Source organism: Telopea speciosissima, chromosome 4 (genome assembly GCF_018873765.1).
Source record: "Telopea speciosissima isolate NSW1024214 ecotype Mountain lineage chromosome 4, Tspe_v1, whole genome shotgun sequence".
In the NCBI taxonomy this organism is placed as follows: Eukaryota; Viridiplantae; Streptophyta; class Magnoliopsida; order Proteales; family Proteaceae; genus Telopea; species Telopea speciosissima.
Genome location: NC_057919.1, coordinates 10,645,220 through 10,661,949, shown reverse-complemented (window position 1 = coordinate 10,661,949; position 16,730 = coordinate 10,645,220). Strand labels below are relative to the sequence as shown.

General features: G+C 35.6%; 1 protein-coding gene across 1 annotated transcript; it reads right to left on the bottom strand.

Moving 5' to 3' along the window:
- Window positions 1-8,251: 8,251 nt before the first annotated feature.
- On the bottom strand, window positions 8,252-9,553 carry LOC122657482 (myb-related protein 308-like). The gene is made up of 2 exons (XM_043852193.1): window positions 9,022-9,553; window positions 8,252-8,914 (listed from the first exon to the last, which is right to left on the bottom strand). Exons 1-2 carry the CDS (start codon window positions 9,282-9,284, stop codon window positions 8,440-8,442), a joined length of 738 nt encoding a protein of 245 aa, XP_043708128.1. The 5' UTR covers window positions 9,285-9,553; the 3' UTR covers window positions 8,252-8,439.
- Between the last annotated feature and the right edge of the window lie 7,177 nt (window positions 9,554-16,730).

Sequence of the window (16,730 nt, the reverse complement as noted above, 5' to 3'; positions counted from 1 at the left end):
AAAGCGAACGCGAGAGCATCCATCAAAAGTGAGATTTTTCATTTCATATAGAGAAGTGGGGGTGGAGCGATCATTTCTCCTTTCTTTTGTTTGGATGCAACCTGACAACCTTCTTTTTCCTGAAAATTAATTGTCCTTATTTGGTTAACATATATAAGATATTTTCTCTCGTCCTCTTATCCTCTCTGCCCAATTCCCCCCACTTCATGTTTAAGGTTAGCAAAGCAATTAACACACATACATAGACAAAACATACATGTTAAGATTGAGTTTGTGATATGATGGGTAAGCTTAACAAATTGATTTGCATTAAGCGTAGAACCACAACAACGACCACCACCTGACCACCACCACCACCACCATATAAGAAGACCATAAAAAGAGAGTAAGAACCACCAGAACCCACACAAAGATATTAAGAAAGTTAGAAACAGATATACTCGTGAGTCGTTTTCCGCTGCTTCCCTATCATATCATACCAAACCCCCCCCCCCCCCCCTTTAATAATTATTGTCATCCACACCCTACTTACTCTATCACGCATGGTGCGCACGTACGCACTCCCCCCCTTTTCTTTTCCTTTCCCCCAGTTTCTTTTTTCAAAACCAAAAAAGTTTCTGACCCCCCCAACGTCACTAAACAATGAATTCAAGCACTATTCAATCTTCTAGAAGCAATGCAATACGACACTATAACAAAAGAGAAAACGTCACTGAACCATGAATTTAAGCTCCACTTTTCGATCTTCTAGAAGCGAAGCAATACACAAGAGAGACCGTAGAATTTTTTTATTTTTGGCCAATCCTGCCTGAGAGGGGGAGAGGGGGAGAGGGGGAGAGGGGGGTGTGTTTTTTCTCGCTCAAATATACAACCAAGAGAGTCCATTGCCGAACCCGTATTTTTCAAGTTTCAACCACTGGGCGGCCAAGGTAAGACCATCGGAGTCAATGATACATATATCGTCACTCTACCCTAGACCCTAGCTACTGTAGGATATAGAATAAGTCCTTAGCCTCTATGTGGTCCTATAATATATGTTAAATATGTGCTAGCTAGAATGTAAGGTTATATGGAATTATTGAGGTATTCACTATTTCACTTTCAAATTCTTATGAGAATCTTTTCATTTGGAAAGAAAAAAAAAAACATATCTGATAGGTGGGGAATACATGAATGATCATATATATATATATATATATGGCTTTAAATGGAATTGAACAGTGAAACATAATTCGTGATCCTTGTAGCTGATTTATGTAGTTGGGAAAATAAATTTTAATGTTTCATAAAAATAATTTTTTAATATTCAAGAAAATGTTTAATTATACTCTTACTATTTTTGGTTTGTTAGGAAAACGGTATCTTAAGGACATGATGAAGCTTTAACCTAACCCTATCACACATATTTCACCCCTACAATAATCATCTGGTTAGTGGTAAGTACGTGAGAGTAATGCAAGAGCAAATGGGGTAAACAATAGAGGACAGCTGGAGGTTTTGAGTTCGAAACTTCCTGTTCTTCATCTAATTTAAGAATCCCCACTCCACCTCTCTCTCTTATCGTATCAAAAAGAGAAAAAAAAAAAAATCTGTGCGAGACGATGTTCTAACACCCACATTCTCTCACATGGTGGGTGTCTCTCTCTCTTAGACACCATGTGAGCCCCTTACAAAATGAAACCGTGTCTAATGTTGCGTTTCGTGTGACATGGGAGTTCCCCTCCACCCCCCAATGATATCGCGGGGGGGGGGGGGGGACCCTTGCCCAAAAAGTATATAAAGATAGAAAGTGGGGTGGTCATTTCAGGGGGCTACATATACATGACCAAATATCATTCTTTCTCCCACAAAGATATAGAAATTTTTTTCTCAACCAAACCGCGTAGCCTAGGCCTACCCATATGCTTTAATTTTTTTTAAAAAAGAACAAAAAAAAAATAAAGAAAATTTTTTTGAGGAGAAATAGGCTACAAAAAGAATCAATTCACCGCAGAGTCAGCCTCTAACTATAATCAAAATAAAACTACATACTCTTTACAACATGGATGCCATCCAAGAATTCCTTATTGTTTTTCGAAGGTAAAACTGTTAGGAGGAATAGAAGAGGAATATCATTAACCAAACAAGAAAACTGTTAAGAGCCATGATTGGTAGTTTGGCACACTCCTTATTTCACCCACCCCTTATTTTATTTTAAAACTTTTTTTAAATGAAAATAGAACATTAAAGTGATGTTTAATTGGCTAATCCCAAATTATAGGGACCCAAATGTTCCCCATGGGTTAGACACTTGTTATAGACTCCACCTAATACATCAACTAATGCAAATTTTTTTTGGGTTTTTGGAAAACAATTAATGCAAAAAGTCAAATCTACAACTACAGAACTTAAGAAAGAACTAATATCCCCATAATCCAACTTGCTCACATCATAAGCCTTCAACAGATCTTACCCCGAAAAAAAAATTAAAAAAAAAATCTTTGAAACAGAAATTGCATCCCTAAGGTCCTGACTAATAAATTAATTTCTCATCGATCCAGAGATGATAAAAAGAAAATTTGCTGTCCTTTCCTAAATGGGAAACTCTGTAGTCAACTTTTCCTATATAATATAAGGGGGAGAGTTCCTACACCGCCAATGTGGGACGAGGAATCTTTCATGCCACACCAATCACGGCACAAGAAACAGTTTCATCCCTATTAAACAATAAATCTGTTCACGAGTTTCAATTGGACATAGGTCTCACATGCACCTTTTGTGGAATTTATCCATCACCGATAAATTAATGCTGCGTTTTGTATGCATTCTAGGAAATCATATGCAACCTTAATTTGAAAAAATCGAACGTATGATTCCAAATGCTTTCAAAGTAGTGTTGTATTGTTCATTATCTTTAATTATGATTTAGGGTTAAAATCTTCAAGGGTTGGGTGCCTAAGACCCACAAAATATTGAGGTTAAGAAAATGAGATGACAAATGAATGTCTAGGCTAGGGCAAGAGATTGCTGCTTGGCCATGTAGCCCCTGCACCAACGCAAGGGCCAATGAGAGCATGTGCAGGGGGCATCTGTGTGGATGCGATTTTTTTATTTCATTGGAGGCTGAATGGTCATTTTGCATGCTCTAGGAACCATGCGACCAAGCAGATTTCTTTTCTTGATCCATATATATATTAAATAAGGGAAAAAGAAGATTGCCAAGCTGCATGGCACCTGCATCCAGACACAAGAAATGTGAAATGAAAAAATCCCACCCTATTGGATGCCCTTGCACGCGCTCTCATTGGGACATGCACTGGTGCTGGGGCCATACAACATGACAGCGATGCCCCTCATGATATATAAATAGTGGTCCAAATGTTTAAGATCATGGGTGAAAGACTAAAACTGCGATAGATATGTTACTTAGAATGCATTATTGACCTAGAATGCATTCCAGAAATGCATATAAAATTTAGCCTAATTGTATTGTACGAAGAGTACAACAAAGAACTAGAATTAAAAAGTTCCTTGAAAAGTAGTACTATGAAAGATACTACCTGATACTGAATCCTTAAAGATACTTTAGCATACAAAGTAAGTCCAAGTATATATCTATCTACCCTACTCCCTAGCAATAGCAATTGAAAAAGAACCAATTAATCCACTTGTAAGTAAAAGCTGTCTAAAGGAAAATTATCACCTGGAAATAAAGGGTGCCTACCAGTTTGCCAAAGGCAAGATTTTAAAAAGGTAACAAATACATTTTTTATTACTCCCAAAGTAATAAATTAAAGTTAAATTGGAATTAGAATTTTGTAAATATTCATAGAAAAAAACAAGAAAGAAACAGGACCCACAATCAGGTATTTAGGTTCATGCATGTTGTTGGTGGGAATTGAATATACTAATTAGATCTCAACAATAATTCTAGTTAGTTATTGATAGGGAAAAAGCAATACTCTTACCCAATAGCTGGGATAAAATTAATATGAAGCAATATATAGGGTTATAAAATAAAATAAAATAAAATAACTCAGACCCTTATTTCACAATTTTCTTTGAAAGTGAGGGGGAGAAAGAAATGTTTTAAAAAAAATAAAAATTCTATGGAAGCTTCTAATGTCTCTACCTAACACGTTTGAGAAGTGGGTGAAATGTTGAAAGCGACCTTGCATTCCTTTATTTAAAATTTTCAAGGGGCCTGGGGGGGGGGGGGGGAGGAGGGTCACTGCATTCTTGGGATTATGTTCCACACTTCCACTTCCACGGCACCTACCACCTACTCACTCATCCATTTGTTGTTCTTATTCACCCAATATTATACTCACAAGTAAACCTTTATTAGGATCCCCACTTACCTGTCCTTTTATCTAGAAAAGCATCTCAAAGGATAACCTTAGGGGTTTGATATATGAAGTTGCTAATTTTGTTTCAAAGAAAGCTAGGGACGTTTTAAGTGATTACCCATAACCTAACCCCTTTTTTTAGATAGGGAGAGAAATGGGTCGGGTTAATTGGTTTTTGGGTTTTGGGTCATTTGGATAACCTACTTTCCTTTTGAAATTTAGGTGTTGTTGGACTTAGGGACACAGAATCTAATTTGAAAATTAAGAAAAAGATAATTCACCTTTTGTTTTCCTTTCAAACTGACTCTAATATATATTTTATAAAAAATAAAAAAAAAAGACATATATATTAATGTGAGAGTTTCAATGATCAAACTGCACGTAGTTTGAAACTTTGAGGTTCTAATGGTTCTAGATAAAAGTCATGTGAGAAAATTTTAAGGGGCGATGTTCTTTGTGCCGCAGCATAGCCTGCATCCAGACACATGGGCCTGCCATTCAAGGGGGCAGGGTGGTCATTTTACCCACCCCATGTGTCCCGGCACAAAGAACATTTGACCTACTTTTTAATAAATTTTTTTTGCTCCTTTCAGGTGTCACTATGCCTAGTGAATTATAAAACTTCACTATTTATCATTTGGCAATACATGAGTTAGTCCATGTGATAGAGGACCCCACATACATCTCAATGACCAAATTTTAGTTCAAAATAAGTAAGGAGAATTGCTCAAACTTAGATTTAAATTTTTAATAAAATTAACATAATGTCATCAAATGGAGATGAATATAAAATACAAAATGACATCTTTTGTAATTTTAGTTACTTCTCGACCCAATTTAAGCTGAGATTTTACATCTATATTGTACCAATGAGATGGTTGCCAGGTCTCTAATCTTGTGTACTAACCTATGTACTACAATACCATATGGTAAATAGTGAAACGTTATACTTCACACGAGTTTTAAATTTTAATTTTATGTTATTTTCACTTGGAGACGAGTAGACAATATTTAACATGCTCATGTATGAAGTATACTTCTCATATAGTATAACATTAATCAATGCAATGCAAAAGTATAATTATACTACACCATATGTGGCATGCTTGTGTATGAAACAGACATCTTCCATCCGTGTATTTTAATTTCTAATATTGCCTTTTTGGTATTGAAACTATTAAATTAAAGATTAAGGTCATTTTCCTTTTTCTTTTTAGATGTCTATTGTAAATAATCAAAACCTCTAGTGTATTACATGTTATGTTTTGGGAAATAGGAGTAAAGATACCTGTTTTGAATCTAGGTCTAACACTCTAACCAAGTCCATTTCATTAAAGTTGGTGTACCATTGCACCTCTTCATTGCCATCGCCCTGTTATTTTATTGGGTTATTGGGTTTTATATTTTATTGTTCTTCTATATCTATTAAGTTTGAATATACCAACAACAATAACAACAACAACAACAACATAGCGGGTCGGCCACACCCATCCTTGCTCTTCAATCAGCTTTATCCAAAGTCATACATGAAACAAGGCTCAAGCGAAGCATGTCTTTTCACACCATTTCTCATATATATGGTTAATTTAGGTATGACCCTGACTCTTTTAGTTCCCTCAATCTAAATCAAATCACTCCTCCATAAATCGGCCTATCCCTTTCCTTTGAATTTGAAGTTCATTTTTACAGAAAAATTTATTACATCTTAATTATTTTTCTGTCTACTGACCTAATTATTTGATATGATACATTAACCAAATTTTATGAAATATTAAGATATTATAATTATAGAGATTACTAAAAAAAATAAATAATGACTATTATAATGTCAATAGAATTTTCTAAAAGCTACTATTTTGCTTTTCATTACTTACATATATATACATGACTTTCTTCCTCAATAAATTCCATTGTTTACATAAACAATTAATTTCCCTATCCAATTAACATCTACGTATTACACCCACCTACTCATTGAATTAGTTTTGTAAACAAGGAAAAAAATGATTTCTTTTTGTAGATGCCTAAAACTTGGCAAATGGCCTTAAGCTACCTTATTGTATTTAAATATCTTGCCTTACTATTTGAAAAAAAAGGGAAAAGACTGGGCACATCGTTGGAATATCGCAAACTAGTGCCTGCTGTGTCTATCTCTCTCTTCTCCCTTTGAAATGATTCTCTTGTTTCTCTTATATGATGCCTCCATTGGTTCTGTCCACTAGCTTACTACACAAGAGTGGTGTGCCTATTCCTCTCCCTGAAAAAATCATAAATTACTATTACCTAAGTTTCAACATGGAGGGGTGTGTGGGTGGTTGGGGGGGGGGTTATGTTTGAAATAGATTGTAACCTAATTTATTTTCTTTTCTACTAATAAAAATCATATGGGCAATTGAGCATATGCTTAGGATCCTTAGTATTTTGAGTAATCACAAATATGAAATCAGAAAGAAGGGTATCTATTATCCTCTTCATAAGACTCTAAAGCAACTTTTACAAAAACTCAATAAAGTCAGGCAACCTTTGTAATTTCTCATTGTTAATATTGTGAAAGCAAGGGAAGGTGAAGAGGTATCACTGGATCCTCATTTAGTGAAGGATAGTTATGAGTTGATTTTGAAAAAAATCTTGGTTTGATTTTGTTTTTGGTCCTATATACCTATCTAATTGCTTAATGCGACTTTAACTACAATTACAAGAGAGAAGGGAGAGTGTGGATAGGAAGAGAGGCGAGAAAGGAGGTACCTTATAACACAAGTTGAAGACAAGAGAGTAAATTAAATCCATGAAACAAAACCAATAAATCACACGACCTTTAATACTATGTAGGTTAATACCTTTTAGATTTTTATTTCAAATGAATACATAAAGGTAGCCAACCCTATTATCTAAAGTAATATTTTCACTATACTAACCCTATGAAGATCATGTTCAAGTCTATGTTATTGTAACAAAATATTTAACCAAAATGTCAATCCTGATTTAGACAATGTTAAAATTTTCTTACGTCAATGTTAAACGAAATTAACCATTGAAAATATAAAAACCATCGAAAAGACGTGTACAAGTATTTAGAGTGCGACACTCGGCATATTATTGGATATATTCCCCCCTCCCCCCTCCTGAATAGACATCTATGATTTAAAAAAAAATCCATCTTTCTACCTTGATCCCTATTACATTAATGATTAATATATGTCTATCCATCTAATTGGATCATCATGTGAATTAATTAATTTAATCATCCTTGCTTATTATAACATTGTACTTATTAATTAGTAATCATACTATGTATTAGTAGTACGAGCAAAGCATGCATAAAACCTTGATATGCTCTACACTCTACAGTATACCTAAAAGGTAGGGGGAATCTCTCTCTCTCTCTCTCTCTCATGCTCTCTCTATACTCTCCCTATACAAGTATTAGTGTTGGGTGATAGTATATATGTTTATATATTTCTTTTAGCCTTCATTCATTATTAAGGTTGTTTTGGTAAATTGTGGCAAGATAGGTTACCTACCCATTTTTCCTCGCTTCTCCTCCTCTCACGACTTATCCATCACCAAAAGGAGAAATCTTGTCGAAAGAAGACTAAACTAAATTAAAAAGAGTGAAGAGAAAAGGTTAATAAAAAAAACAAAGATAGGGTCCAATGCAAAACAAAACTTATTCTCATAAATGACAAAATCCCCAAGATTAATGTCCCAATTATTACAATTAAGTACTAAGTAAGTAGAAGAAAGAAAAAAAAAACAAACCCACTTTTCATAAAAAAAAATAAAAATGGGAGTTTTTTTTTTTTTTCTTTTATTTTTAAATATAAATGGAAAATAATGTAGGTAGAAATAAAGGAAAAAGATAGTATTTTCTCTCAATTTCTTTCTTTCTAGCTTCTTCTGTCTTTTATCAGAAAGAACCAGTGAGTAGTTAATTTATAACTGATCAGTATCTAATTGTACTATTTGGTAATATACTTGTACAAAATAGATTAGATTTAAGAGAAAGTTGTAGAGATTTACATCAACAACAAGAATCACTTCCTCTCTCAATCTTCTTCTCTCCATTCTATTCTATCAAGAAAATTAATTAAACAAGTCCAAATTCAAAATCTTATTTCTTACCCAAGCTTCTATAATCTAAAATACCACTTTTCAAGCCTAGGAAATCACTACCACTGCTGCTGCTACTACCACTACTACTACTATTACTTCTACAACTGCAGTCCTTACCCTGCAACCCCAAACTACAAGAGAAACAAAAGCTTCTCCTTTCTTCACTTTTGAATGGCTCAAGAGGTTCTTGAGAAGGAGGGCTAATTCGAAGTTCAAGATTGAGGTCTGGACATCTTTCTTCCCTTTGGTGATTCTCTTCTTTGAACCCAATAAGACCATCATCAACTAAATTCTCCTCTTTAGCAACAGCAGCAAAAGAGATGGTTGTGACATTCGAAGCTGGTTCATGGAGTGGCCGATGAGTTGCTGGGTCAATCCCTCGGCTTAATAGCTTTCTTCTTATATGGGTATTCCAATAATTCTTTATCTCATTATCTGTTCTTCCTGGTAATCTCCCAGCTATAAGAGACCACCTGAAATGAAACAAACAAAAAAAGAAACAATAACTGAATAAATTAATACCCATTTAAGGCTTTTTCATATTTGCGAAGAAACTGAAATGGGTTTATTAGCAGCATACTTGTTACCAAGGAGACTATGGAGTTTAATGATGATTTCGTCTTCTTCTTCTGTGAAGTTTCCACGTTTAAGGTCTGGTCGGAGATAATTGATCCAGCGAAGTCTACAGCTTTTACCACACCGGAGAAGGCCTGCAGCCTTAGGAAGGGAACGCCAACAACCCTCACCGTGTGCTCGGATATGGGCTATAAGCCGATCATCTTCTTCTTTGGTCCATGCGCCTTTATTTGTGTGAGCTTTCTCACAACAAGGAGATCTACCCATCAAGTACTACTAGTAGTAATATCAGTAGTAGTTGCTGTTCTCTCTTGTTAGTGGTAGATGGAGGAGGATGAGAAGAAGAAGAAGAAAGAAGCTACCAGAAGGTGTTTGTAGAAATGTGGTAGAGAGAGGTGGTGGTGGTGCATCATCAAGGCCGGCTCTTTTGGAAGCTAGGGAAGGAGATTTATAGGCCTTTGACTAGAGAGAGAGAGAGAGAGGCTATGGGCCTTATTGCTTCTAGATGTGAGTTGGTGAGAAAGGTTTTTGAGAGACTGGCTGTGGCCGGTTGCCTCTCTCTCTCTCTCTCTCTCTCTCTCTCTCTCTCTCTCTCTCACTCACTTGGGTGATGATATAAACTACCATTCAGGTAGGTGTAAAGTAATGTATTAAAGTATAGCATGACAAGGCGTGATTCCTGCCTTTATTTTATGTGTAAATTACTATGGATAAACAAATTAAATTACCTTTCAAAATCCTCCCCAACATACAGAGGTAACATATTTATTATACTAAAACATACAAATGCCCCAAATTCCCAAATGGCTCTCTCTCTCTCTTTCTCTCTCTCTCTCTCTATCTCTCTCTCTCTCTCTGTCTTTTGTAGAGAGATTTCCTCCTTCAGTATCTTTGTCTTTAAATGTTTGTTGAATTTACCTTTATTTCCATCTTTAATGTAAGCTTATTCATTCGGTATTTGTTGACTCAGCATTGACTCACCTAGTTATAGAAGATTAACTCAGATATACTTGACAGTTGACTGTAAGTAGTGCCACACCAAATATATTTGACATTTCTTCTCAAGGAGAATATAAATATAAATGTCGAAATGATAGATGGGTAGGTTTGAATAAAGATCCTTAATTGATGGGGTTATGAGTAAATATGGACTTCATCTAGTCATGCAAAAATCAGAACAAAGGTTTTTATGAGTTAGGGAACCAAACAGTTTTTTTTTTATTTTTTTTAAATAAGTTGGCTGAAGTGGGCCTAACCCTTTTGAGAGGGGGGAAAAAGCGTTAGTGGTGTTCTCTATTCGTCTAAAAAAAGCATGGAGAGAGAGAGAGAGAGAGAGGGTTTCTAGAAGAAGGGTTAGGGAACGTAAGAAAAAAAAGAAAAGGGGAGAGAAACGGATGTGGATGTGGATGTGGTTGAGGTTGTGGTTGTGGTTGTAGTTGTGTGTGGGCTTTGGTTCACCTTCCACTTTTCTTTTGTTTTTTTTTGGTTTTTCCTCTCAACCTTGTGGTGCAAGTTTGGGCAATGAGTGTGGGGTTAGGGAGGAAGTTGGTTCACCTTTTATCTTCTCTCAATTTGCAAACATTGTATTGCGCATCACACCACACCAGAGAGATCCTCCTCCCTCGGCTCCCAAATGGGCTAATGGCCACTCGTTACCTTGATAACAACTACTCCCTATGAACTTAACCCTACTCCAGGCCCTTAATCAACTTGACTATGATCTTTTCATTTGGTGTGCTTTTATTCTGAAAAAGATGATTCTATAATTTACCCTAGAATCATTAATGGCTCTTCATCTGCTAAAACTAGCCATTTTTCCTCACCAGACACCCCTTCCAATCGCTCTCTCTCTCTCTCTCTCTCTCTCTGTTTTACCTACCTCCATTCACCATTTCAATCTTTCTGACTTTCCATTTTCCTTCCTGCATGGATGATGAATAAATTGAAATTTAGCTACACAAAATTGTCCTATACTGTTTACAGATAGCGTAAAAGATTATACATTTTTCTTTCTTATTATATTTGAAGAAACGAAGAGGAACATTCCAAAATAAAATACCAAAGCTTTGTTGAGATTGTGTTTAGATCGAGGACTTTTGACATATCAAATAGAATTTAGTTTTCCTTCGCCCGTTGGTGAAATAAGAATCTCTTTAATTACCAATGGTGATTTGAGTTATGATGGGACTCTTGAGAAGAATGAATGCCATCTCTAACTCCTGTCCCTTATTGTGGAAGGTCCAAAATACCCCTTTTTAGTCCAATTAGAGGGTCAGATCTGTGAATGAAAATATTCTTTTTGTTAGAGATACAATGTAGTCCTTTATATTTTGTCGCTTGCATAAGTGGGCTCATTACGAGGGACTGTAGGCCTCGAGGCTATACAGGTATTTCGGTATATTTTTCGTAGAGGGTTCCGTTGTATATATTTATAGCGAGAGTTACTTTCTCTATAATCAATTTGAGAAAGGTGTGAGAAGGAGTTGTTGTAATCCTATTTTTGATTGATAGTAAAACAAATCTCATCTTATCGTGGATGTAAAATCTTACCGAACCACAGAAATTATTATGTGAATTATTTGTGATTGTTTGTTTGCGATTTTCATTTCTTTTCTACATCATTTAATTTAAATTCTTTTCTACACTCTTTTCACCATGGGTTGAGAAAAACAAGATTTTATCAAATACTCAATTACCTATCTTTACCTTAACTTCCATGTTCATTGTATTTGTAAGGCACGTACAAATTCATAGAAAGAAAAACTGCTTTCATTTCTTCACGGAATGGCTTATCTGACTCTAGGGTTTCCTATTTAGGCAGTCTTTATATAGTCATCTTTCTTTGGTTTCCAATGGAATTTCCTCATTTCAAACAAAAAAAAAGGGAAAATCGCAGGCCACAAACAGGAATCAGACATCAGTAGAGGTACAGATAGCGTAGACATTAGAGAGTATGAATGCGCAACCATATGTTGCATGGATCTTTATCCTCTCTAGTTCTTTGTCCGATCCAGTTCTCCAGTGCCCCTAACAAGGGAGACGCAATGACCACCCTAACCCTGCCCGAATACTCCGCTAATCTTGTACGAATTTGTATATTTGTAGTTGCAATTACAATGCTAGTGGGAGGCCGGGTACGCCCCCTTGCTCGCTCTCCCCTCTTTGCTATGAAAACTGGTCAGGTCCAAACTCCAAACTGAATTCGTGTGGTAGTGATCTTCCCAATCAATTAGGTCGTTTAGTCATTGTCATGGTTGTCTATGCCACTACCCGTTTCCCCTACCAACACTCAAACTAATGTGTTAGATTGAACAAAAAGATTCAAAGTATTAAATTACTGATTAAGACACCCTAATAAAGGTATTTCCATTGCAGTTAGTTCATTAATAAACATACACACACACATGTATGTTGGGGTACGATGTCTAGTATTCTGTCACTTGTGTTTGTATGTTAATTCCGAAGGGCCGCTAAGGTTATATGGGTATTTCGATAAAATGCATTTATAGAATGTTGCTATGAATTGTAGCGAGTTCATTCTCTTTGTAATATGAGAGAAATCAGACGACAAGTGATTGTAACTTGGTCTATTCTCCATTGATAGTGAAACAAATCTTATCTTATCATAGATGAAGACAACCTTATCAGATCACTTGCATCATTGCATTGGGAGAGAAAGAGAGAGAGAGAAAGAAAGAGGTAGGCAATAATGGATGTGATAAAATCAGGGTTTGATCTAATAAAATCTCCTTGAACTCGGCATAGAGGCATGTGGATGTCATCATGTGTTTAGGTAAAGAACATGACTTATGAGATTGTACGAAAAGCGTTTACCACCCACCATCTTTTGTTTGGTTTCCCTTCCATGTGGGAACATTCATAAAACCTTTTGTCAAGTAGGGTTATTTGGCAATGACCCACATGAAGGAGGATTAGCTATGAAAATTAATTGCTTTAATTTTCCCACTTCAATAATTTTGTGTAACCAGCTTTTCCTAATCCTCACTTATCTTCATCTGCTTAATTAGTTTCCCTTCTCTTTGTCGTTCCCAAGTGCCACAAACCCACTCAATTAATCGAGATATTTATGTTGAAGGGCATTCTAGGAGGTTGACATTAGGAATTGTTTGACCCCTCACGTCACTTCTGCCCTACCAAACCAAACCTAAATAATTAGTTGTGGACCCTTTAAATTAGTTGATAAGACAAAACTATCGATCTCCACGTTAAAAAGGGGTGTTTGGCTCTTAGTTTTGGTGGAAAATCATTGTATTAGTACTCTTGGCCGATTAATGAGTTTACAAAACAGAAATTTAGATATCAAACCAAATGAATCAGGGTTAGGTGGGGGGGGGGGGGTAACTCAAAAGAAGTGGAGCCACGCATCCTCATCTCTCCATTCATTTAAAAGTACTGGTTAAACAAGATGGGGATGGGTGCAATGACCACCCTGCCCCCTCCCGTATAGGCTGTCCATATGCCTGGGTACAGCCTGCGCTGCGGCACAGAGAATATTCTCCCTTGTTTTATATATATCTATGAGATATGGGATTTGTAGATATATTGTGGTTTGAAATGTTGCATTCAAGCTTTTAACAAGACGAGCATGATATAGCATGGCATGGAAGGATCGCTAAAGTGGTTGGTGTGTAGGTGTGTATATATTGTCTTGCTACTCTGGGGAGTGTTTGAATTGAATGCCAGTGTTAGGTATGAAACTATGAATGGTCACTGACAAAGTGACTATCTTGTTGGGACTAACTGGTAACCTGTTTGGCCAGTTTGGTTCACATACACCCATTAATTTTCTTGCTTATTTGTGATATGGGAGAGGATTCTATATAAGCAAACGATATTGAGAAACATACTAACAAGGAGCAAGGAAATGGTTCTGTACATAGGGACAAAGGGGTCATTTTATATGAGGAAAAGAAAGGGTGAGGGAATTAACATACAAGGAAATGGTTTTGTACATAGGGACGACAATGTCTTGTATCCGTCGCTTATATTTGTGGGTTGATTCTGAAAGATTGTAGGGCCCGAGGCATAGAGAAATCAGCACACCTTGTGAATTATCTTTGTACTAGGGCCTCAATGAATTGACGGGTCTATGGCAGGGGTTCAGGAGCGCCAGCCCTCGGCCAAGGGAAACTTTTTTAGAACTACATGGGTATTTCGGTAATATGTGTCTCTGCAAGGTTTCACTATATATTTGCATTGAGATGGTTTTCTATGTACTGTGAGAGAGGTGTACGGACGAGCGACTGTAATCTAAGAGAGAGGATGAACGGCTGTAACCTATTCTCCATGGATAATAAAACGACCATTATATCCCTCATGAAATGCAAAATTCCATCTCTATTGATGCTCTTGCACACGCTGAGATTTAATGACCTGATATCGGATCGAACCAACCATTATTTGACACTGAAGATCAATAAATTAAGCAAAAGAATCGAAGGAGTTCTTCCCCTGCATCACTCATTTTATGATGATCGATCACATTTTCTTTTACCCTCATTAGAAGGTAATTGCAATTGTCAATGACTTTTTCCTTATTCCTTGGCACTTTTTGAGTAGCACCACTAACTGAAGTGGATGCTGCTTTGCGGTGATAGGAACTTCACCTCTTCAGGTGGGCCTTACTTAACCTACCAGGCATAGATATTATTTAATAAGAACGATAAACTATTATAATAATACTAAGGGTAGTTATCCATTTAACAATATAATTTGATGTTTTCAAAAATCACAACACAAATCTAAGTTATTTAATCTTACATTTTTCAATCTAAATCATCTATTCGGTCGGACTCAGAGTTATTGGGAGAAAAATATGGATACAAATGCATGAAGATACATGAAATGTGTGTCAACACAAAAAAGAGTATTTACACTGTACTCTCCATCCAACGGAACAAACGAATATATCAACAATTGGTTGATTTCGATTCGATCCAATCAATTTCCGTCGATTCAATTGATCCGAACTCATATTTTTTTCCCCTAGTTGATCCCAATTTCAAGTGACATTGGTAGCCATTAAGTGAGTTTGGGTCATTTGAAATCCTTTAGCTACACCTTCGAGTTTCAACTAAGTTCCAACATGAATACCTAAATCCAAAAAAAAAAATTTCACTTCCAAGGGGGTGAGAGGCATTTTATCAAATCAAATCTGAAGCTTCTTGGTGTGAGAATATTCAAGGGACATAAAATAATAGTAAACATCAGGCTCCCAAGATGTAGTTGGAAGTTGAAACTTGCAACTGAGTAGGATTAGTAGTATTGTATTAATATTAAAGACAATGATCAAACTTTGTTTACTAAGTCCATAATTATAAAAAGAGGTTTAGGTTGTCGTCTTATGAAAAAAAATTACTACATTGCCTTTGTACAGTTTTTTTTTTTTTGTTATACCCAATCTCTTTATATAATAAATTATAGAATCCGATATTTCTCTATTCTATTTTGATCATGTGAAAGATTTCATACGGATGATACCATTTTTCAACCCTTAATTGGTTGTTGTAGGACACTCTCCCCATACATAATATCCTATAGAGAGTAAAGACAAAGAAGAAACCAAACCTCAAATATGGACGAGGTCAGTCTCATTCCCATTTTCCACTGACCTTCCTAGGAGGGTACGTAAGGGGTGGGGGACAATCTACCTACCCCTTACGTGAACGCGCAAAGATCCACGTGTTGTGGGACCCAACCCACCTTAGGATTGATTTTTATTTTTTTATTTTTGGTAAATATTTTTTATCTTTCTCTACCAATTTTTTTATTTTTTTTTTTTGTTTTCTATCTATCTATGTTCTTAATATTAAATGATTATAATTTTTCCTCATGGGGCTACACCTAAGTGATGCGACCACATTAAATGTAACCGTCCGTATTTTATGCAAGTCCCCATCGAACCTCCACCGCTAGAAATGTTATCCAATTACAATTCACAAGTTTAAAATTAGAATTTAAAATATAACGAGGAAGATGATTTTTCTATTTGGTATTTTAATTTTAATTTTGGAAATTTTTTTTTTTGATAGGAACAGTTTTATATATCAGATACGTACCTACCACTGCGTAAGTGTATCTTAGTGCTCCTTTTGCCTTAAAAGAAGAAGAAATAGTGTGTGCCCACTTGGCCTAAAATACACCTTAGTTGTCATGAGTAACAATATATGAGGTTTGTTACATCACCATCATCATAGCTAAAATTTGCATCCAGTCACCGTATCTTTTCAATCTATTTCATTTGATTACTATTAAAGATTTGGATATTTGAATAAAAAATATTCTGTTAATTTTTGTAATATATAAAAATTTGAAAAAAACAAAAAAGGTTCTTACACGTCTTTTAAATGAATCTTCCTAACATGTTTTATCATGTGGATAAATGATGTGACTATTTTGATTATTAGATAAAGAGATCGTGGTCTATATTAGTCATTTGTCAAATTTCAAAATTTAATTGAATCAAATATCCTTTCATAAAAATATGTTAGCATTTTATATCAAGAAAAGGGGCTGGACTAGACCAATCTGATTTCAATTGACAGATTGATCCAAGTTAACCTAATGAAGAATCTCAATCTGTAACACATATCCATGATAATGATGGATATCCTCTAGACTTTCTTGAAGGAGCTTTATATCCATGATAATGGCGGATTTCCTCTAGACTTCCCTGAAGGAGCTTTATATTCA

What these genes read in the sequence shown, in the direction of transcription:
- LOC122657482 (XM_043852193.1), bottom strand. Translation starts at nt 9,284, where the DNA reads ATGGGTAGATCTCCTTGTTGTGAGAAAGCTCACACAAATAAAGGCGCA. An exon ending in CATAGTCTCCTTGGTAACAA is followed by an intron (nt 8,915 to 9,021) that starts GTATGCTGCTAA and finishes GTTTCATTTCAG; the next exon opens with GTGGTCTCTTATAGCTGGGA.